At 36.0% G+C, this 25,251-nt stretch overlaps 1 protein-coding gene across 1 annotated transcript; it reads left to right on the top strand.

Moving 5' to 3' along the window:
* The first annotated feature begins 258 nt into the window (after window positions 1-258).
* Window positions 259-24,544, top strand: ING3 (inhibitor of growth family member 3). The gene is made up of 12 exons (XM_082662223.1): window positions 259-390; window positions 644-715; window positions 3,279-3,379; window positions 5,271-5,336; window positions 13,605-13,701; window positions 15,525-15,596; window positions 16,434-16,553; window positions 16,806-16,963; window positions 17,565-17,758; window positions 19,064-19,256; window positions 21,609-21,647; window positions 23,185-24,544. The coding sequence occupies exons 1-12, from the start codon at window positions 363-365 to the stop codon at window positions 23,299-23,301; spliced, it is 1,257 nt and encodes a 418-aa protein (XP_082518349.1). The 5' UTR covers window positions 259-362; the 3' UTR covers window positions 23,302-24,544.
* Window positions 24,545-25,251: the final 707 nt, after the last annotated feature.

Below are 25,251 nucleotides of genomic sequence, written 5' to 3'. Positions count from 1 at the left end.
CAGATTCTGTTGCGCACCGTTCGCAACGGCGCTTGGTTTTTGTAGTTTCCACGTGGAGGACTGCCAGCGTGTTCAAGTTTGCTGGGGAGGTGCTAAAACTACACTTCCCACAAAGACGCGGAGGCGGACTCCGGTCGGCCTACGTCAATGCTTCAGCCAGCCAATGACCGCTCCGGGCGGCGGTGAGGCAAGCGCTGTCAGGAGCCAAAGTGGTTTTTTTTTTTCTTTTTTTTTTTTTTCCGCCGAAGCCGAGCGGGCGCTGCTAGCGGAGGCGCCATATTGGAAGGGACAAAACTCCGGCGACAGCGAGTGACACAAATAAACCCTTGGACCCCCTCGCTCCCCCAGCTCTGAGGGCCGCGATGTTGTACCTAGAGGACTATCTGGAAAGTGAGTGGGCGGCACTGGCGGGCCCGACTTGGGGACCTGCGGGCGGGCGAGGGCGGGAGTGGACGGGCTGGCGGGATGGCGGGAGGGAGGGGGAGGCGGGGGATGTTTCTTTCTCACGGTAACTGGCAGCCTCGCTGTGGGCTGCCGGCTCCCTCGACCCCCCCCGACGCACGCACGCACGCACGCACGTAGCGACGTATGCGCGTACTTTCGCCTTTGGCCCCGCCCCTCTGACGGACTCTCCCATTGACAGTGATTGAGCAGCTACCAATGGACCTGCGGGACCGCTTCACCGAGATGCGCGAGATGGACCTGCAAGTGCAGAGTAAGTCGGCGCGTTTGCCCTTGTTCGCTGCGCGCGTTCAGTGCCAGACTTACTTGCCATCGACACCAGCGACTCTGCTCTTTGGCTCTCCTCCGGCTCACTCGCTAGTACAGAAGGAGTTGTCCAAAAGAACCGGCAATGCCAAATCTTGCCTCTTCTGTCTCCCACGCTAATTTTCTCCTGGCTTTTACAAGAGAAGGTGGCATTAGAGCACGTGTGCACCTTTCTCGAATTTGTGACTGTGCAATAAAAGTTTCTATACCTTCGTTGAGAATGTAGATATGTTTTAGCGCACATCGGCGTACATGTTGCGAAGATTTTGACTTGAGACTTCATGTATAGAACATAGATTTCAGCATTTATATTTTTGTTGAAGTTCATGCTAATCAAAATTCAAGAGCGGACAACACATAGAAGCACAGGTTATATGTAGTTCTTTAGAGACCCTGGTGAACTTGGAATGTCGCATTTGAAAAGTTACACATTAAAGGATACATTCTCAACTGTCAACAATATGGTAGTTTCTCAGTCAAAATAAGAAAGTAAATAAAATTTCACTGTAAAGCTTCTTGTCTGCTGTAACAAAAATTTTGACTTTTCTTCTTTCAGTTATAGCTTGGTAGTCCGGAGACGTGTTCCCCAAAATAACCTTGCTCTTTCATAGAACAGTATTTAATTTATTTGATCTTTCTTTTCTGTGAAGTTTCTTTAAAGAGTTTATGATTCAGAGAGGGTAAAGAATAAATACCTTTGGAGATAACAAGGTAAATACTTAGAGCAAAATTTCGAAACAAGAAAACAGTGCTGAGTACCAAATGTATGTCCATCATGCTCTGAAAGAACCTCACACACCTTCCCCCTTTGTGAAATGAATATAATATAGCTGTTCCAACTATCTTGTAGAGATACTATATTAAAAATTTTAAATGTGAAATATACGATACATAATTAAAATGTATAATCAAGTGTACTTGTTGGCTTTGTGTCACTCCTTTTGTTTGGAGAAATGTAAGTATTCCTTAATTGTTTGAATAATATTAATGGCTGGCCTTCATGGGGTGTATCTGCAGATGTTTCTTGATCCCATGTGTACCAGCTATGTTTGGAGTATACATAGAATTAGGATTGAGATAAGTTTCTTGTGCTGACAGGTTTTCTTCTTAGAAAAGTAGGGGTGGGGGAAGATCTGGGTTTTGGGGTATGATAGGGAAGAAAGGAGTATCATGGAAAGCGATCAGAAAACAACATTCCAGAGTGCGGGAGTCTTGAGGTAGCTAAGAACCTGCCCCCCCGCCCCTGCTTCTCTGCCCCACCATGCCACACACACTTCCATACCCAGTGTTTGTGAATATTCTTTTCTTAGCCTCCTGTCGGTTTTATGTGGTGCATAATACAAGGTGATACATCACGGAAATCACCTTCTGTTCAGTGGATTGCAGTGTGGAAGTCTGAATTGTGTGTTGTTTCTCCAGCTTGCTCACGAAATTCATTTTAACTTTAATGTAGTTGAAATGCTAAATATTTGCTAAAGTAGTGTTTTCTACAGGATTGAACGTAGATTTTATCATCAGACAGATCTGAGTTCATTTTAGGGCTTTACTAACTTATTCATTGGCCTTGACCACATCGCCACTTCTGAGGGATTTTTATTGTCTTGCGGATTAAAAGAAATACAGATAAATTAGAAAGTTTAGTACCTGATACGAAGTGGGCATTCAATAAAGGGAAGTTGTTATTTTATGCTTTCATTACAAATGTTAAGTCCTCTAGCAATTTGGACTTGATAATGTAAGTTAGAGGTTTTTTAAACTTGCATTTTTTACAATAATTAGAATTATCTAAAGTGAATAGGTATTATGGATTAACAAAAGATATCTCTTTGTCAAATAAGTTAGGAAATGCACTATTATGCACTGCAGATCTCCAGAACAGTATAGTAAAACAGTTTTCCTCAATTTATATAGCAACAAAATCCCTTTTATTTATTTTTCCTTTTTTAGCAGACATAGAATGAAGTGACTATTCTTAGCACACACTTCAGGAAAAACTTATCTAGAACAAATAATAATGTGCGTTAAGTGAATAAATGATTGTACCTACCACGTTCAGTCATGATATGAGATGATGGGGTGCTTAATGGTATATAGCAAGAGGTTGAAACCTTTTTATCACATTTTCTTATTGAAATAAATGAGAGGATTATCAAGTGATTTCAATAACAAATCGTGTTTCAGCATATTTGGCTGACTTTATACTGTTAGTTTTTGACCCCAAGCCTATACTATTCAACAGCTATGGTATAGAATCTATCTACATTGTTGACTACTTTGACTATTGGAAGTTTAGAAGTAACAACAAAAATAGTCAGTAGGGAAAATTGTAGCTTTTTTTTTACTAAGGTAATTAAGGCACCATATATTTACATTATTAAAACATGACATATTTAAGTTACAGACCAAGTAAAACAGTGTATGTGCTCAGATATTTTTTTCTTTCTTCACATCAAAGCATGTATATTCAGTGTATGAGTTTGGTCATCTAAGTATGAAATGTTATGTCCTAGATGCAATGGATCAGCTAGAACAAAGAGTCAGTGAATTCTTCATGAATGCAAAGAAAAATAAACCGGAGTGGAGAGAAGAGCAAATGGCATCCATTAAAAAGGTATGTTCAACACTCTGGATGATTTATCTGTGAATTTTTGAGACCCTCTGAGGAAGCTATTTTAAAATTAAATAGTTTGGGGGATATCAAAATGAGGGAAAGTTATCAATAGCTCTTTAGAATTTAAACGTGACTTATAAAATTAAAAATGATGTATTAAATGTTAGAGCTTCAGGTATAGGAATTTATTTTATATATAAATTTGTTTGTTTATTTTTGGCTGTGATGGGTCTTCGTTGCTGCGCGCGGGCTTTCTCTAGTTGCGGCGAGCCGGGGCTACTCTTCGTTGCGGTGTGTGGGCTTCTCATTGCAGTGGCGTCTCTCGTTGTGGAGCACGGGCTCTTGGCACACGGGCTTCAGTAGTTGTGGCTTGCGGGCTCTAGAGCGCAGGCTCAGTATTTGTGGCACAGGGGCCCAGTTGCTCCGCGGCATGTGGGATCTTCCCGGACCAGGGTTCGAACCTGTGTCCTCCACACCACTGCGCCACCAAGGAAGTCCAGGAATTTTTAATCATTGAAGCATCTTGGTAATTTAGAAAATTATTTCAATAATTAGTGACTCATTAGAGAGTCACAAAACCATTTAAAAAGTACATTTTTTCTTTTAATTTGTTTTGTTGTAGTTAAGGTAATTAAAGTTGCCTTGTCTTTAAAGGTGTATTGTCTTCCAATTTGGGCCACATACTGGGGTGAAAATTAGCAACGCTGAAGCATATTTTATATATTGCTAGGTACCTAGGTTGGTGGAATCATAGAAGAACAGAATCCTAAGAATTGAAAAGATCTTTAAAAAATATTTAGTTTAAAACTCTTAATTTGTACATCAGTTGGTCCTAGAAATACAGAATTCTTTGAGTTTTTGTTAGTTTTATAGTACTCAGAGCTCTCTTCCAGTTTAGAATGGATATCAGCTCTCCCCTCAAGGTTTGCTTTAAAGGTGTGATTTAGTTTATTTGGGGATACGGTGGAAGAACTACTCACAAACCCTCAGTTTGGTCATGACTGTGCCATTTGACTGTGTGACGTGGGACAGGTCCTTTAATACCTCTGAGTAATAATGGCTCCCTTACCCCCAACCTTCATAGAATTGTTCAAGAATCAACTGAGAAAGAAATTTGAAAACTAGTTGTGTTGTTTATTTTACCACATGGGGGGAATGTTATTTCTGTTAGGAGCAAAAACTTCAGAATCTTTTATAGAATTAGTCCTGACTTGGAGGATATCTGGAGGCCCAGGTGTGTGTGAGTATAGACTTCACATATATGCATCCTAAAGTCATTCATCATACCTTTATCCTATTAGGTTTTTGGAGTAGCACGGCTTGGATATACCCTAAAAGTCTGATACTTAATGGAACTTCATAGGATTTTTAAAAAATAATTTGCTTTATACAGGGGAGAAATCTAAAGTATTGGTTGATTATATGAATTGATACCTAGCTTAAAATGAGAATTATAGAACAGTTGGAAACAATGGACATGCAGGTCAGAATCCTTTCAATAGTTGCTTTTATAACAAGTTTTAAAAATGGTTAGCATAAATACTCTTTACAAGTTAGATAAGTCTTACATCTTAAATAACATTTATTTTTGAAGAAAAAGAACTATTCATTGGCTCACATAACTTGTACTAGTATAGAGGCTAGACTTGGATGATATTTATTTTTTATTTATATCTTTTCTAGGAATTCTGAACATCTTCCTTTAATCCTTGGCTGTTGTCTAAAATTTCTAATCTTACCCCATTCCCACCCTATCCCTAACTGGATTTTTATTGCTAATGTATAATGACTGACAGTGATAACAAGCTCTGATAATGAAAAATGCAGTTATATGTCCTGCATACACATATTTTTAAATTATTAATCTTGAAACACGAATGTTTTTATTCAGGATTACTATAAAGCTTTGGAGGATGCAGACGAGAAGGTACAGTTGGCAAACCAGATATATGACTTGGTAAGTAAAATTAATGTGCATGCTATGCCGTATTTGAATTATGGATTATGTTTTAAATGGTGTTGGCTTATATGTAATAGGAAGAACAGACTAAACTGAATTATTGCTCTCTTGATCCCATTTAATTTCAGAGTTCAGTGTCTACTTTTTGGTTTCTTTGTGGAAGAGAGCCAGAAAGTCCACAGTCAGTAGTAGGTCAAGAACCTTATATTTTAGCCAAATCTACGTTGCTATAAGATTGTAGCTGATGTTAGGCTTTTTTTGTTTTTTTAGCAAAAATGGGTGTTTATTATACTAATCCTTATCTTCTTAAGGGAGTGTGCTTACTTGCCTGATAAATCATCTTGAGATTGTTTCTGTGACAAAATACACGTAAGAGTACTATGTTGATAGTTCTTGGTAGTCTGATTAAAATGAAGAAGAGACTTATTTCAATCTGTGTTAATGGATAGCACTCAGCTGTCTATTAAGTGACGTCAGTAGATAGCACTTAGCAACTGGCACAGGTGGCAAAACTGGGAAACATGATTAAATGAACTTTAAAAACAGGGTTTTTTACAGTAGCAGCAGCACTTCTTAAAGATTGAAATCACCAAGAAGACAGATATATGCAATATTTCTCAAATTGGTATAATTATGTTTTTTTTTTAATGTAAAGCATCTTCTCCCAAAGTATATACTTTAGGAAATACTCATTTCTGATTCTCTCTCAAAGCAAGTTAAAGCTGAAGACAAATGCTCACTTTTGATTAACTTTAGCATATGGATTCATATCTTATTTTTGTAGTCTTGTGTGGATACAGTTTTATTACTGAACAGATACATGTTAATATAAATGTCATTGGTGTGCATGACACAGATAAAAGGTACATATCCCATTTGGTATACATTGTGAATGCTATACTAAACTAGAAAGCATTTGTCATGTAAAACCACAGAAAATGCTTAATTGTTTTTACATAGTGAAAATATTCTAATGGATATAAAGACCTAGACTCTTTTGCTCATACAGTTAGTCTGAAAACAGTTTCATTAAAGATACTGACTAAAGGAGGGTAGAGTGGGCTGGTGGCTTGATTTACTGTGGAATGAAAACCAAAAAATGTTCTAAATTGTTTTGGTCTTGAATTAGGTCTATAAACATAGAGAAAGATATTTATGTTTGAATCCAGGACTAATTTGTTTAAAACATTCTTTCTCATATGTAGTGACTAGGTGTCAATCTTTATTTAGAAACTACCTGCTTTTTAAATCATATAGCTCTTTGGTTCCAATCTTTTGTTTATATTTTACTTTACTACTTTTTACACCTTTATTAAAAGTACTTCATGCATTTAGAAAAAATATATATAACAAATATATGCTTTTTAAATGTGTGTGTGTATCCATCTCTTGTTTACAAACCACACTCTTCATCCACTGTGTACTTGGTGTAATGGAGTTTTATGTGGGTACAATGGAGGAATGAAGAGTAAATGCTATAAATGCTCCTGTCCTCAAGGCGTCTGTTAACTAGTTGGGAAGACATGCCCACAGAGACATGCCCATAAGTAAAGTGGAGAGCCTGTATAGAAACATGTTAACAAATAAAGATTAATACAGTTGGGTATTAAGGGGATCTGGTAAAAGACTGACCTAAGTCAAGCAGAGTTACTGTTGATTTCTTGGAGAGTATGAGATGAGTTTTGAACGGAATTTATTCAGAGCCTCGGGGGCCTGGATTCAGGTATTGTATTGAGGGGAAAGCATTTCACTCAGAGGTAATGGATAAACACAGAATGAAAATAAAAATTAGTAACTTCTTTGAGGGAGATAGGTTATTTAGGCTAGAGATTGAAGGAATAACAGGTGATGTATTAAATTTAATACAACGTAATGAATGTAATAAAAAGCAAGGACCCATAATGGATTCTTGCAGACGTGAGTTCAGCTACTTCACTGACAGTAAGACTTTGGAAAAGTTATTTAATCCTGGAACCTCGGTTTCCTTATCTGTAAAATAGCAGTATTAATTTGTGCCTTAAAGGAAGATTTGAATCAATCTCTCTCTCTTTTGACAGAGATATAGAGACAAATATAGATACATTTATATACATATGTCTATATCTGTCTCTGTATATCTCTTATCTATATCTGCGCATGCGCGCGCACACACACACACACACACGCACACACACACAGAGTGCTCGTAGCTTGGCAGATAGTAGGCACTCGCTCTTTAAAAAAACTCACTTCATCTCATTTCTCTATCAAATTTTCTACTTTCCTGAAGCCACTGCTTCCCTTTCAGCTCTGCCAAGTTAAACCTGTTTTTTTTTTCCATAGTCCCCCATTATTTATTTCTAAGACTGCCTTTTGTCTTTTCTCTACTCTTTCCTATCTCTGTCCCTTTCTTTCCCTCCCCTTTTCTTTTTGTTACTCCCCCCTTCTTCCTTTTTAAAGACTCCATTGCTATTCCAGGTGACCACGATATCCTTAATATAAAATCCATTCTTCTTGAGACTTTATGTTAATTTATTATCTTCCCACCTTTGTGGCCTTTCTCAGTCTCCTTGGGTATCACTCAGAGCGGTTGCTGTTCTGAAGGGTTCTGTCTTTGACCTGCATTGTTTCTTACTCTGTTCAGTGGTTCGCATGTAAAGGTAGTTTTCTTCTCATCTTCAGCCCCAACTCCAGAGGCTGATGAGACCAAATGCCACACGGTAAAGCATTGTTGTGATGCCAGTTTTACCCCCTCCCCGCCACACTCACCACCCAAGCCGAGAAACATTTCTCCATTACTTTTCCATGTGTATGCTTAGTTTTAGCAATTATGCAATAATTATTCTTCAAGCTCAAACTTCTCCTCTGAGTCTGTTCTTATCTGAGAATTCCTAGGCCCTGGAACTCATTGTATTAAGACTTAAGTCTTCTTGTTTTACTTCTTTGACTAGCATCACTTCTCATGAATAAATAATTGTTAAAATGTTAAAATCAATTATGCACCCTCATTAAATTCCTATAACATTTAACAGGTGAGAGCTTAGAAGGCCCTGTACTTCAGAGGTGAATAGATAGGATATAGTGTAAGCGTAAAAATACAGTAATTTTTATTTATAGATCCTTTACCCAGTAAACAATGGTACTTGTATTTATACAGTTCTACCTAGTGGTAGAGTATAACTTTCACTCATACAGCAAATATTTATAGATCTCCAACTATGCGTGGTAACTGGTGCTGGATGGGCAGTAATGATACAGACAGGCAATGAATATAGGCAAACTAGATTATTGGAGATTTTGGTAAGTGCTGTGAAGGAAGTAAACATTGTGGAAAGAGGGGGAAAGAGTGAGTCACTGGGGGAGGCTTTAAGAGTCTACTAGTCAGGATGAGTGTAGTCTAAGGAGGTGACACCTGAGGCAGTACTTGGAAAGCGAGAAAGAGCACAGCCATGTGACAGGCTTAAGGAAGAACATTTCAGGCAGGTGATGGACCAAGTGCAGTGTCTGAGGTGCAGTGTCTGAGTCTCCTTGGTTAGACTGACAGGTTGCACCAGGAAAGAGGCCAGTGTGCTTGGTGTGTTGTGGGAAAGAAGAGGGTGTGAGCGGGGCAGGCAGAGGCCGGCACGCGCAGGCCTAAAAGCCGATGAAGCAGTGTTTTTAGTCTAAGAGCAGGGGGAGGCCAGTGAAAGATTTTAAACAGAGGAGTGGGACACACCTTAGAGGACATTGTATGTATGGCTTTGCTTAAACATTATATTATTATGGAAATGTCAAGTAAGCAGGTATTATTATTACAGGTTTTGAGATACAGCAATTGAGTATATAATTGTGTTTGATTTTGCCCCTCAATGTTTTCTATAGCACAGTATTTAATTGTATTATTTTTCATTAAAATATTTTATTTACTTTTAAAATCAATAGTAAGCTTTCTATTCCTGTGACCAGCACTGTACTGACTACCTCATTTATTAAGGAAAAAAATCAGACCGCATAAATATCCACAAATGAAGAAATTTGTGGAACTAGGGGTTCATTGGAACGAACCGACGCTTTATTTAAGAGGGTTTAGTGAAATTTGACTAACAGACTAAAAAAACATCTATCTTATTAAAATAATTTCCTTCCAGAATCCTGATGTTCATAGGCTTTAAACACTTTTTGGTGTTCCTCAGTCAGATGTCACTGTCATAAGGCCACATTAGATTACAATACCTAGTAAAGGTGATTTATATATACGCTGATAAAGCTTGAGCTCTTGGTTAATGCTTGAATGGTTTTAGCAGCCTCTTACAGCGCTAAATACCCTTGAACTTGCTTCTTTTTTATATCCTGGTTTATTCCTGAGATGATTATATTTCAGGCCCACATTTTACCTATAAATTTGAGAATTCCTCATCCGATACTCTAATTAAGGAAATATATTATGTGAGCTTGACCTTTTGATTTGTCTCCTATCCTTATTGTCTTTTAGGAGAATGATTAGATGTAGTTTATGTGCTAAGGCCTTAAGTATTTGATTCACCCTAAAGATGGATCAAATTTTCATCTAGTTTAAATTTAATTCAGGATGTGAAGAATCATTTTCATGACTTACCATCAGAGAAATGATTTGCCATCATGTTTCCTTTTTATTCCCCAGTTTACCCTCCTGATTCCCTATTACTAGATCTTTTCATGGATAGAAATTTCTCTCTTATTACCATGGATTTCCACTTAGAACCTTGTAGACAGAGTGCTCATTGTGAAAAGGCAAACTTGACATCTAACTTTTAGAATTTGACAGTGTTGGAAGCCATAAAATCATGGAAAAACTTTTAAAAAGCTTTATTCAGTTCAGTTTGAGTCCATCAAGTGATACATTTTAAAATTTGAACATTGGAAAACTGGGAGAGACAAAAGAGAAAGAATAAAGGATTACAGCTCTATGCAAAAATAATTAAAGGGTCAGGATTTTTTGTTTGTTTCATGCAGAGGGGCCAAGGGTGACTTAAATATTTTATGATCATGAATATATTAACAAATAATGTTGACAGAATTTCCTTTGTCTCTGTAAAGGTCAGAAAAAGGACACTAAATTTAAAGAAGTTATGATTTGGGGTTGTAGGATATGATTTAGGGTTGTAGAATAAGGACCTTTTGTGGCTAGCATTTATTGACATTAAGTGGGGAGCAGATCAATAATTAGACTCCGTGGTCGGCCTTGTGTTAGAAATCTGTGGTTAATGGAAAATCTCTCAATTGGATCAGTACCCTCTTTACCACTATAAATCAGTCTTACAGGGTCAGGTGTTTGTAAAGCGGTATGGTAACTTGGGTTCTTGCTTCACCTGATATCTGGGGGGCCATTATGGAGCTCAGCTAGGATAGGTGCTTTACCCATTCAGAATCATGTAGGTAGAGGGAATGCACTTAATAATAGGTTTCAGATACGTTCAGTGCAGCTCTTGCTATTGCTGTTTAATACTGTTTAAGTATCCTGTTGCTTTATAGCTTAAGTTAAATCTTGTGGTCAACTTCTTTCCAACTCCTAATTTGATTAGTACAGCAGTGGTGAATCGAATAAAAAGAATTCTCATTGTTTGATAATTGCTTATAATATTAATCAGTTCATAATCTTTTTTACCTACCAGTGGGAATGATTGAAAGCTCCCTTACAAAACTCCCCACCACAGTGTGGTTAAGGCTTTTCTGTATCTGTTTATTTTAATTGTGAATTCAGTTTTTCGAGTTATTAACTCTTTGGGTTCCACTGCTTTTTCTGAACTATCTGATATTGGGAATTCCATCATTATTTCCATGTTTTCAGGTATAATAAACATTATTAGTGCTATCTTAAAAGATAATTAAGCAATTCTTAAATTCAGGGGTGTAATGAGTTAGGGAGGTATGTATGGTTTCTTCCTCTCACCTCGATCCCCACCCCCCCGCCCGCAACCGAGATTCTAACACTTCCTCTCTATACTGTCTGCCCCTATGACAGGTCACACCAGACTTTGTTTTTCTCTGAGAATTCTGTTTGTCTTCTTGTCTCTATACACTCTTTAGTTCTTTAATTATCACTCCTTTCCACCTGTTTGAAAACAATCCATTCTTCACTATCTAACTCGTTCATAATTCCTTTGTCTACAATAGCCCAATATTATATTTTTTCTTTATGTGCTACTTCTCACCCTTTCTCGCTGTTTTTTATTTTTTACATCTAGGAGATTTTTATTTGTTTGTTTATACCTTTACTGTGTTAAAAATCTTACATAAATCTTGATTTGTCAGCTAAATTTTAATTCCTATGAAGACAGGGATTCTCTCATTCTTCAGGTATTCTCTGTTTACCCAGTGCCAAGCACACGATAGGAACTCAATATTTATTAGTAGTATAGCTGTAGATAAGAAAGGCGGTGGAGTATTTTCATTGCATTAAGTAGACTTGGAATTTAGATATGAGTATTTTTTCTGATTTCCCTTGAGATTAAATTTTGACAATGTAAGAGATATTCTTGAATAACAGGTCTGTGTTCACACTTTATTATTGGAAGGGAGTTTCCATTAAAAAGGATGCTCAGTTACCTGCAGGTTCTTTGAATAGTAGCATGTGTCTATAATACGTGACCCTATAGAATTTTAAATATTGTAATTACAACTTCTACCAAGCTCTGAAAAATTATGTGTGAAGATGGAAGGAAAATTGGGCCTTGAATTATTGAAAAATCATAAACCAGCATCCCAATGATTACTGTTAATATACAAAATACAAATAATAAGACAATAGTCTTATTTTTTTTCAATTTGAATTCTATTACTTTGAGTTAAAAAATTGGCTTCTGCATGCGGAAGTTCAGAGGGCAATGTTAGGTATAAACAGTGAAGCACAATCTATTACAGATAGATCAGAGTTAAGTCTCATTTTTATAATGCACTAGTTATTGAATTTGGGCATGTTGCTTAACCCTTCTGAGCTTTAGTTTCTTCACTTATGAAATCGAGACAGTAATAACCTATCTCAAAAGATTAGAGCAAGGACTAGAAAACATAAACCTTCCAATGCACCAAACACATTAGTGGCATCTAACACCCGCAAATTGTCTTTTGCTACTCTTCTTCCCCACTCCCTCATTTAGATACACATTATTTAATCGAAAGTCTTATTTAAATTTTTTGCCCTCTGGTGTATCATAGCATTTTGACATTTGTGAGAAAGTTACTCTTAAATATAACAGTGATTAAGAGGGAAACTAGAGTTTGAAAAAGAAAGATGTTGACAATAATGTGACATGAATACTTTTCAAGACTTGGTGTTTTTCGGTTTCACTTCAAAGTAGTAAATTTGAATAAGTATTGAAAAAATTTAATATTAAGCTTTAAAAATACATTGACTTGTTGCTAGTTTGAGGTGTCATAAAATTTTCTGAAATCAGTCCAGAGATCTGTAGGTGAATGAGAAAATACAATTTTGCCACCTTAACCAAGGGCAACAGTATTACAATAAAACTCTTTTTTTTTTTTTTTTTTTTTTTTGCGGTACACGGGCCTCTTACTGCCGTGGCCTCTCCCGCCGCGGAGCACAGGCTCTGGACGCGCAGGCCCAGCGGCCATGGCTCACGGGCCCAGCCGCTCCGTGGCACGTGGAATCCTCCCAGACCGGGGCACGAACCCGCGTCACTTGCATCGGCAGGCGAACTCCCAACCACTGCGCCACCAGGGAAGCCCACAATAAAACCCTTTTGACCAAGCTCTTTGTGGAATGGCATTTTCTGGCTAAAAACCCTTTTGTTTCAACTCTTTACATAAATGTTTACAAGTATAATGGTCCACTCTCCTGCCTTAGAGAAATGTATGTATAGAATATAGGAGCCTCTTTGTTTGTAGACTGAGGATCTTTCATTCCTTACTGTGACAGTTATTATGGTCTGGCAGTGTGGATGGCCTTGTTATAAGTAGGAGATTAGGCTAAAAGTAATTGTAGGGCATACTAAGAACTGTTACCAACCCTCCTGTACCACCCACCGCCCATCTTTGCTTTACTTTTCATATCCTACTTCTTCCAAACATTTTCTAACAAATTGCGATTCTGGTTTCTTAAAACTTAAAATTTATTCAAGGAAACTTCGGAGATACTTAGCCTAGCACCCTCATGTTATAGATTAAAAACCTGCAGTGTAGGTTAATTGACTTGCTCAAGGATACAAAGCAGATGCGCTAAAACAAATAAAGATTTAGGTTTCCTCATTAAACTGACACTTTAATAGTGTCCCAAATTGTGGTGGTTATCTTTGATCTTCTTTGAAACAGGTAGATCGACACTTGAGAAAGCTGGATCAGGAACTGGCTAAGTTTAAAATGGAGCTGGAAGCTGATAATGCTGGAATTACAGAAATATTAGAGAGGCGTAAGTAAACTTTACAGTTTTGCATCAATGTTGGACAGTACATGTGCACATCATTGAGGAGACACACGTTCCGCAGAGGCTTCTCAGGTGCTGCTCCTTGGTGGACGGTGGCACCTGGGTGGGATAGCTTGGTCCCCAGCAGTTGGACTGTTTGGGTCACGGATACTTGGAGAGATAATATATCATCCACTCACTCTGTATGAAAATAACATATTAAGTCATTCCATTTTTTAACATGGATATATGCTAGTAAGATGAGTGGTAGGAACGAAGATTTAAAGGAATACAACCATCTAGAAACAAGTCAGCCATCTGGCATTACATGTTCTGACTTTGCCCTGCCAGTTTATGCACTTAAGTGTTGAGGAAGGTTGTTATTTTTTCTTCTTAAGGACTGCCTTAAAGCTTTCCCTCAGCTGTGTTACTAAGAAAGATTTTAATGAGTTCTTCAACACTTCCTCTTTTTCTCAAGAAGTCTTTCCTAAACTTTCTCTTATCAGCAAGAAACCATTTTAATATTTCTCTGCAAGACTCGACTTGATCTCCTGCTATAATTTACTCTCATCACTTCTAGGGTTTAACTCAGGAGACTTCCCCAAAATGGAGACATGAGCTCTGATTCTTTAACTAATTTAGCTCTTCCAGCCTAAATAGATAACGTCCATAAAATCAGATAGTGCTGTGCTAAGCCCAGAGTAGGCACTCACTAAATGTTAGTTGAATCAAGTGAGTATTATGGCTGATTTCTAGTAGAATTTAATTAAAGGATTCAAGCATCTCTTTTCTTGGTGCATTTCAACAGCAAGAAATAGGTACAGCAACATGTACCTATTTCTACACACAGATGAAAGGTTTCTTTAGAGTGTTAGGTTACATATATCTCTGTTTATATACTCACTAGATGTCAACCAGGGCAGCAACCACACATGAATCCATCTTGGTACCCATAGTTGCATGTTTGTATTCAAAAATAGATCCATCATTTTAGATGATCATCTTATTTATTTGTGATACTTTTATTCCAGGGGGACCCTATCTGAAGATAATAAGTATTTTGAGGCAAAATAAAATATTTTATTTTATTTTTTTGAAATGCTGATGGTAGCTGTGAGTAGCAATAAGCCATGCCTATTCAGTACTGCAGGAAGGTTAATGAAGCATCCTCTGTAAGGACGCAGACATATGAAAGTAAATTAGATCAAGTTGTAAAAATTGCTCCACCCTGTGCCCTGCCATAATTTCATCTCAAGGGATCAAGATAAACCCAGGAAATTTCTTTAAAAGTATTTTAAAGCTTGGCGGTAGAGATTCTATGCATCACTTTTCACAAACAAAATCCCTAACTTCTTTTAGGAAGTCTTTACTATCGCATGTCATTTTAATGATCAAAGGATTTTCTTTCATATAGTAATGTCCCATTGCCTAATACTCTCCCATTAAAAGGTCTTCAGCTCAGTAACTCTAGGTTGAGTTTTTCAGATCAGTAATGGAGTTATAATACCCATTCATCCACTTATGTTGTACCAAATGTCGTGAATTCCCTAACTCAGACATTAGCGTGCTTTGACCCATTTTGTACCTAAGGTGAATATTGAAAAATAGGTTACTTATTGTTTAGAAAGAGGATCAGATTGGCTCAGGGTAAAATTGGCAGTGGTGACCCTCTAATGTGTTTGCCTAAAATGATACAGGCATAGGCATCAGAGCTTGCCAGTTCTTTGCTGGTTAAGGGTACAGAATGCCTGTATTTGATTGATGTGTAAAGAAGTTCTGTGGCGATATCTCATGTGGTATATCTCTATGCCTCTCTTTTTTTTTTTTAGGATCTCTGGAATTAGATACTCCTTCACAGCCAGTGAACAATCACCATGCTCACTCACATACTCCAGTGGAAAGTAAGTTTGATTTAGGACAGCTAAAATTTTAAAGCCAATTAAAAATTCATTATATTATCTATGTATTCTCTTTCACTAGCTTTACACAACCAATTGAGAAACGAATATCCTCCCCTTTTATTCTGTGAGATGTATTTTTTTTCATTGCAATTACTGGCAGATTTATCTTCTTCATTTGGGAAGAGCATATTTGATTTGGGAACAGGTAGTCTGTTTTCCCTGGAATTCATTGCGGAAGAACATGTGGTACTAGTAGCAGTGTATACTGACCACATACAGATACCTGATACTCTCCAGGGAGTGTTAGAACTAAGCCAAACAGTGAACTACTTGATTGTGGGCTCTTTGTCTTTTTTATCCTTGCTTTTCAATTTTTTAGCTTACTGTTGGCTTATAATAAAGTCTCAAATGGTTGGTGAGTTAGTGAGTAAATGAATGGTTAGTCAGATGCTAGCTGGCTAGATGACCGTATCAGTGCCTTTTTTTGACAGAGCAATTTGATATGAAAGAAAGATTGATTGAAAATTATTTTAAATTGTAGTTAATGTTTTGAAAACAAAATTCTCCTCATGTTATATGTGAAACCATGGTGTATCATGGGTTGTCTTCACTACTTTCCTATTAAAGTTTTTTAAATGTCCAAGCAGTCTGCTCTTACTAAAACAGGTGACACAGAGAGTTCTGTTTGTCGTGTCTTCTCAGAAAACATAATGTTCTGTATTCCATGAGGAACTCAGATCATAACTGTATCAGTTTATAACCAGATGGAGTACAATATTATGCCTTGTCTATAGTTCTCTAAAATTTAAAAAAATTGAATTTTTTATTTATATTCAGAAAGGAAATATAATCCAACTTCTCACCATACGACAACAGATCATATACCTGAAAAGAAGTTTAAATCTGAAGCTCTTTTGTCTACCCTAACATCAGATGCCTCTAAGGAAAATACGCTAGGTAAGTTTATTATCTTAAATATGATTGTTTTCTCTTTTTGTTTGCGTTAAACTAAAGGGAAATGACAGCAATTAAGATTAATTATACAGATTCTTTACCTGGTTAAAGTATACGATAGGAAAAAAGAAGTAAAAATGTGACATGAAAATTTTAAATTTAGTGATTATATCTGTGCTGAGAACTAATATATTTTAAGCTCACTAACTTTATGTTCTCTCTAATCATTTTTATTGCTTCTTTAATTCTATACAGGTTGTCGAAATAATAATTCTACAGCTTCTTCTAACAATGCTTACAATGTGAATTCCTCCCAGCCTCTGGCATCCTATAATATTGGCTCCTTGTCTTCAGGAACTGGTGCAGGGGCAATTACCATGGCAGCAGCTCAAGCAGTTCAAGCTACAGCTCAGGTAAAAAGGAAAAAGGTTTGGAAACAATGTTAAATTTTGTCTGGATCCTTGGCAAACTCAAATAGAAACAACTAGATAGGAACAAAAAGAGTTTTCTTGCATTGTAAAGTTTCATTTTTAAATCATAGTTTTATGATATCTGACATTTTATTTAATGAAATGAATATGCAGAAATTCCCTGATTGATAATGAAAAGTAAAAAATAGATTCATACAACCTCATGCAGATCCCTTCTCATAGTAATTGCTCATGACGCCCATATTCTTGACTGTAAGCCACAGCACCTGCTAGGACTATACTTTATTCTTTCTACCAGTTCCAGGGCTTTCTCTATAGCCTCAGAACGTAGGTTGCCTTGAGTTTGTTCACTTCTGTACTGGTTATCTGTATTCCTTAAGATACCCATCCTGTAGTTACTTCAGAACTAGGTAAAAACTGATCTTAAATCTTTACATAAAATAGCTTAAATTACAATGATGAAAATAATGGTTTAAACAAAATAATATTGGATAAGCCAAAGTAATGCTGTAACTAGTAAGACTTGAAAAAGAAAATATACATACTTATATTTATTAATACTATCAATGAATGTCTTTCTAAGATGAAAGAGGGACGAAGAACATCAAGTTTAAAAGCCAGTTATGAAGCATTTAAGAATAATGACTTTCAGCTGGGAAAAGAGTTTTCCATGCCCAGGGAAGCAGCTGGCTATTCATCATCTTCAGCGCTCATGACTACATTGACACAGAACGCCAGCTCATCCGCAGCAGATTCACGGAGCGGGAGAAAGAGCAAGTAAGTTTTATTGCTACAGTAGCCCGTACCTTTACTAAGTATGCAGACTACCTGGCATCCAGCTGGGCTTCCATATATTAAACAAAGGCAGCATGATATGATGGGTCAGGGTGAACTTTGGGGAGGTGGGAAGACATGACATTTCCTTCACACTGACTTACTTTGAAAGGGATGAAGTCTTTAAAAAGTGCTAAGAGACCGTAATTTTTCTAGAGTCTTAAATTGCGTTTATTAATAAATGACTTCTTTTTACTTTCTTTTGTTCATTAAGATAAAGCATTTTATGAAACTTTTTCTGCTTATAACACCTTATTTTGTCCTGTGTTTCCTGGAAATTTTTTCAAATAAGATTCTTCATTTTGATTAAGAGCAAGTTGTCTTACTTCTTGGTATTACATCCCCAAAATTGAAATTATGAAAATATCCCTAGATTTTGTAGATGAGACTCTTAAGATGATTATATAAAAACCGAACAGCATTTGGCACCATCTTTCCAAAATACCTGCATATGTTAGGTATTCATACATAGTGAAAGTTCAAATGCTCGATCAAAAGAATTGTATCATAATTTTATCATAATTTATTCTTTAAATGTATTTTCTGCAAGTAAATGTTGTATTTTCTGGGTTCCTGTACTTTCTGTGACTAAATCTCTAAAAGAATGATTAATGTAGAATTACCACAAAAGTGCTAAATATCTTAAAAATTCATTAATGACCCAAACTTTTTATAACTGCCGATGATAAATTTTTGCATTTTTAAAATTTATTAGCATACGGATAATGGTAAATTTCTTGTGAATTTTAACACTTTTTGTTTCCTGTCCTACACAGGTAAGTATTCACATGTCAGTTGATGGTCATGATTATTTTCATCAAATGCTTCTGTGTATTTGTATTTTAGATTTTGATGAAGAGTATTCAGTTTGCTTAAAAATACAAAGAATGTCTGTAAGGTAGCCATAACTAATACTAATTCTTAAAAGTATTACCTACAATTTAAATCAATGGTAAGTAGTAACTGATTAAAAATTTATTCTAAAAACTTTGAAATATTTTGAAAGAATTTCCTTTAAATATATTTGCTCTCCAGAAAACAAAAATCTCAGATAAAAATAAACTGTTATGAAAAATGTTTTATTGCTCTAAACAATTGTGCTTTTAAATCTGTTTATCAGATTATTTGAGTGTTAAATATTAATTTATACATTTAATGTTATTTCATATCATACCACTTACTTAGAAGTTATTTTCAGGTAACTTCTTATGGATGCTGAGCAAATAAAACTGATACTGTTTTTTTCAGAAACAACAACAAGTCTTCAAGCCAGCAGTCATCATCTTCCTCCTCCTCTTCTTCCTTATCATCATGTTCTTCGTCATCAACTGTTGTACAAGAAATCTCTCAACAGACAACAGTTGTACCAGAATCTGATTCGAACAGTCAGGTTGATTGGACTTATGACCCAAATGAACCACGATACTGCATTTGTAATCAGGTAAAAATCTGACATAGGTCTATAAAAGCATAATCTGAATAAATTAGGAAAAAGAGCTACTCCATTTTTATAGAGTTCTTTTTACTCCAGTTAAAAATATCTTTGCTTCTTTAATATATTTTTCTCCTGCTTCTTATAAAAATGACGTGTTTGCTGTAAATACAAACAGTATAAAGAAACATATAAGTCATCCATAATCTCGGCCCTCAGATATAACCTATAATTAAACATTTCTATGTACTACTACTATGTACCCCACATGCATGTTGTCTTAGCCTGCTCAGGCTGCCATAATAAAATACAACAGACTGGGTGGCTTAAACAACAGAAATTTGTTTTCTCACAGTTTTGGAGGCTGGCTAGTCTGAAATTAAGGTGCTGGCCAATTGTGTTCCTGGTGAGGGCTCTCTTCCTGGCTTGCAGACGGCCCCCTTCTTGTTGAGTCCTCACATGGTGAAGAAAGAGAGCTTTGGTATCTCTTCCTTTCGTATAAGGACACCAACTTGATTGAATTAGGACTCCACCCTTATGGCCTCATTTAACCTTTATCCTCTCCTCACAGGCAGTCACATTGGGGGTTAAGACTTTAACACATGAATTTTGGGAAGGGACACAAGCATTCAGTTCATAATACATATGTACACAGATACACACATAGGTGTATGTGTATTTGAATTTGACAGTTGGAATCATGGTATGTCCTTTTATGTAACTGGCTTTTTTCACTAAATCATGTGTACTGAACATGATTTTTCTTGTCATTTTTTTCTTCTCACAGTTATCTGTTATAGTCTGTACTGTAACTTATTTAGTCAATATTTAGCTATAAATTATTTTAGTGGTTTTATTTTTTAAAAATTACAAATAACATTATGGTAGGCATTTTTTATGTAATCCATTTCATACATCTAATTTTTAGGACAGTCCTTTAGAATTAAAATTAAGTTATAAATATTTGATACCAACTACCAAATTATCTTCTAAAATTTATTACCAAAATTAATAAATTGATGAATATGCCTGTTTCCTAAACGCTGTCCAGCACTGCATTTTATTCTCTCTTAAAAACCATGTACCAATTTTGATAGTTTTGAATCACAGAGTTGTTTCAATTTACCTTAGTAAGATTGGATTTTTTTGGCCATTTTGATTTCTTCTTTTATGTGTTGGCTGATTTTTTCTATCATTTTTGTCACATATAAATATTTTGCTTGGTTTAGTTTTTTAATTCTAAAATTCCAATTTTATGTAGTAATGACTGTCAGTCTTTTTCTTTATGAATTCAGCCATGGATTACATCCTTAGGAAGGCCTCTTCCCCTTTACCCCTTATAAATGTGTCTTGATTTTTAAATGTTTTCATCTGTTGATATGCTTTAATTTCTTCACATTTAAATCTTTAATCTGTCTGCAGTATATTGTGTTTAACAGTGTGAGTTGCCAGTCTAATTTTTAAGAATATGCCATTTAAGAGTTTGCTAGGTCTGCTGTCACCTGATAAACATTTTTTAACGTTAATGATTAAGAATATCCTATAAATATCCTGACAGTAGAGGTAGATTACCTACAAAAGAACAAAATCAGATTCACCCTAGATTTCCCCTCTATAACACTAAAAACTAGAAGTTGATGAAATATGTCTGTAGAGCTTTGAGGGAGAGATCTAAGTGCCCCCGCCCCCGGCCCCTACCCCACACCCCCGCAAATTGTTACCCAGAGAAGTTGTTCATCATGTGCATAGAACCGCGAACAGGTATTTTCACTCATGCAAAGAATCAGGAAGTACGCCATCTAGTAATATAAACTCTATCTGAAAACGTATTCAGTTCATTGAGAACTTAAATGAATTCAGGAATTAGGAAGTCGTGCTATAAAGTACTAGTGAAGAACAGCAAAAAGAAAAATGAGAAAGGACATATAATAAATAGCTAATAAGTTTAGAAGTTTCAGTGAAATGGGCTATTGACTGCAAAAATATAAATGACCTAACCTGACCCAAGAAAAAGTAAAAAAAAACTTAAGTATGTAAATAATCAAGAAAGAAACTTAAAATCTTTATAAAAGGAACCACCCAAAAAGTTGGCTCCTTTGTCGAGGTAGTCTACAGAACAAATTCTTGCAGACTTTCAAAGAGCACATAATTTCTGTGTATCTCCCCCTACATCCCAGTCCCAAAAAAACCTTCCAGAAAAAAAAACTGTAAACTGTGTAAAACTATATGCCCTGTTTCTTAATGCAGTTGTATATTCAGTGTATTTCCCTCTATTTTCTTAACAGTATCATAGACAATTAATTTGGGTTTAGGTGCTTGTTATATAGTCATAACAAAAATACTTAATTTTCTTTTAACTAGGTATCCTATGGTGAGATGGTGGGCTGCGATAACCAAGATGTAAGTATTAAATTTTTCTATTTAGGAATGAAATAATCACAGATTATTATTGCTAGAATGTATACTTTTTTGTTTACTGTGTCTCTCAGTATAAGAAAACAGGTTTGAAGTTATGTTAATTATAATAATGCTAGAGTATTCCTCCCCCAAATAGGATAGTATGCCTTAATATATTCCCTATTTTAACTTTTTTAAAGCTAATTTTACAGTTTTATGTGCAGATTATACTTCTCAAAAGGTGCTATGTTGTATGAAAATTAGAAACACCCTCCTCCCCTTTTGCCAAAGAGTGCTGTGTTTGCTAGAATTCAGTTCACTTATCACAGTGAAGAATTGGAACTTTAGAACAGTACATTCTTTGAGGAAGCATGGTGCTAAGGTGAAGGCTCTAACGGGGGTTATTTTCCTCCTGTTAGTATAGTATTTCCTAAGGTACTCTGCTAGTGTCAGCTGATAAGAGCCACTTCTGATATTAAAAAATAAAGAAGGTTTGAAAGAAAAGAATTCCTATTTATTTTCTTTGAAGCTTAATTTGGGTTAGAGATATGTTTTGAATGCTGAGAATATTTTTGTCTAGTAGTTTCCACTCCCTTCTTAACTGTCACACAGCTCAGCCCCCTCTTGTCCATGTTTTCCTCCAGAGGGGTAACTGAACCCTGAATTCTAAAGAGGACTAATCAGTAATGTCAAGATCCTAAGGTTAATAATAAGAGTTTTAAATTTTTAAAACAATTTGAAAATTGATCAGGGTTGGCTCATGAAAATGTGTGCTTTCCTGACCTGCCAGGTTCCCAACAACACGTTCACATAGAGAAAGACTTTCCTTCCACTCCCTGTGCAGAACCACTGTGGGCTGTTTGTGATTATTGCAAAACCATTTCAAGAAGACCATTGTAAACTGTCTTCTGGGGCGCTTAGTGCAAATGAGGGATGAGAGTTCTGTGAATAGTTCTGTCATACTCTCTCTGATCCCTCTCATTCCCAGTTGAGCTCTTCTAAGTGCTAAGATTTTCTGTGAAAGTGTAGAACCACTTAGTATATTGCACAGTGGAACTCCTTTTCTCTGCATATCTAGGAATAGATACACCAGAAAGGAAACCCAGGGCAATCCTTTATGTCTTAATTACAAGTAGCTTGTTCTACTTTATGAGGAAATGAATAAGGCTGAATATTAAATAAAATCTTTAAAATACATTTACCGCCTATGTGAGAGACCCATCTCACTTCTTCTTGTCCTTGTGAGTTGGTATCAATGTACTCTCCAGCTTAACGGAAATTAGTGAATTTTGTTCATTATTTAAGATTATGGGAGTAGATTACATGAACCTCAGAGTTAACAAAGATGCACAATTTTCTGTGTCTCCATTTCCTCATCTCTGAAACTTACCAGTTGGACTAAATGAACAACAAATCAGCTCCTAGATGTCAAAGTTCTGTTTCCATGGCTCTAATTATTAATATTTAGTCTGCTGGGCATATTTTAACATACTTCCTAATCTTTTACTAAAAACTATTTCTTTGCATTTTTGCTTTCTAGTGCCCCATAGAATGGTTCCATTATGGATGTGTTGGATTGACAGAAGCACCAAAAGGAAAATGGTACTGTCCACAGTGCACTGCTGCCATGAAAAGAAGAGGCAGTCGGCACAAATAAGGGTGGTCGTTTCATTTGAGAAAGAAAAAAACTCCAACATTTTATATAGGACTTTAAAAAAAGGAAAAAAAGAGAGAGAAGAGACAATGCATTTCCAGGCAACCACTTAAAGGATTTACATAGACAATCCTATAAGATCTTGAACTTGAATTTTATGGGTTGTATTTTAATAATGTAAGTAAATTATTTATGCACTCCTGCTGTGCTCTGAATATTATTCCAGTCAGCCTTGGATTATTTCAGTGGCCAACATATGCAGACGTTTGTACTCCTCAACCATTTTCTCCAAGTAATGGGCATTCTATAATTTAGACTTCAAAGAATTCCAACGATGAAGATTTTAAGAAAAGGATTTTATATTCAACAGGTATGTTCTGCTGCATGTACTGTACTCCAGAGCTGTTACGTAACACTGTATATAAATGGTTGCAAAACAAAAAAAAAGTCAGTGCTTCTAAAAAGAATTTAAGATAATGGTTTTTTAAATGCCTTTATAATAAGCTTTGTTTCTTTGTGAAACTAAATTCAGCGGGCTGAAGGAAATGGTTCATGTGATAAAGTGGGCTGGTGTCCTCTAGAGTACCTGGGTACATAAACAGAAATTCCTGTAGGTAAAAACTAATCTGTGCCATTAGTCTTTATATGTTTCTGCATCCAGATAGAGTGCAGTTCATGAGGGTGGGAGGGGGAGGGGCTGAGGGGAAAGGGTGTTTAAGTGATACATTTTTATACCAAATGTGTTTATTTTTTTGTGCAAGTAATCCTTAAGATTGGAATTGTATTAGGTGTTAAAATAAAGTTTTTAAAAAATTACTTGTATTTATACTTCACACTTAATAATGAAAATTTCTTAATTCCAACTAACTTCCGATGTTCATAATCTAAAAAAGACAGAGACCCAGGACACAGAATGCTGCGTAATCTGTTATTTCTTTGATAATGCTTGGAATTTGTGATATGAAAATAAGGGAAAGACATTTTTAATGCAAATTTGAAATGCAAATGTATTTTTCTAGAACATCTCCCTGACTTTTCCTTCAGTCTAAGGGACATGAAAGAAGTCTAACTACAGCAGATAAAATGAAAATAATGATTGTAGTTGTTCTGACTTGTGGCAGTGTGGCCAGCGTAAGTAAAGAGAACCCTTGGATTGGAGCTTAAAATTCAGTTCTCTTTTTGATTCTACCACATGTTGGTATGACAGTTAATTCACATCTTTAGTCACTCTGGGCCTTATTAAACCAGGGTGACACTGGCTTCAGGATGTCTATAAAGCACTCCTAAGGTTTTATTCTATAGGTGCTATTTAAATTATAAATTTTGCATAGTGGAAGTTTTATTTAAGGTATAATATCGAGTCTGGTCGATAGAAAAATCCTTAAAACGTTAGAAATACTTATTATGTTGTATTTCTTTTATATTGAAAGTTACTGGGCCCATCAGATTTCTGCTTTAATCAAAACCACTTATGAGCCTCTTAGAACTTATACAAAAAACTATGAAATCTATGCAATGCTACCCAAAGGGTATGGATTAGATAGGGGATTTCAGAGGTCTCTTTGCAGCTTCTAGATTCCATAATTCTGAGCTGCTGCAGTCTGATTTTATAACTGGACAGACCATAAAACTAAGTTAGGTTCATTTGTGGATACTCATGATTTCGTGATACTCAGTATTTTCATGGAGATTTTATAAACCTTTAAAAAATAATATATAATGTAGTATTCAGTTAACTTATTAGCATGTTGCCTGGAGATGCTCAGTGGTATTGTTTAATCTGTATATAATGACTTTTCCAAACTCATTTGTTTTATAGGAATTGGTCAAAGGGAAAAAGCCTTATGTACAGCCTTATTTTAAGAGAAAGTTCCTTGTCAGAGTCAGGAACATCCCTATTTCCAGCTGCTATAGCCCCTTTCAGTGTGTGAGTTCCACTACTTAACTAAATCA

This window comes from Grampus griseus, assembly GCF_964374135.1.
Source record: "Grampus griseus genome assembly, chromosome: 9".
NCBI classification, from domain to species: domain Eukaryota; kingdom Metazoa; phylum Chordata; class Mammalia; order Artiodactyla; family Delphinidae; genus Grampus; species Grampus griseus.
This window is presented reverse-complemented; position numbering and strand designations above follow the sequence as displayed.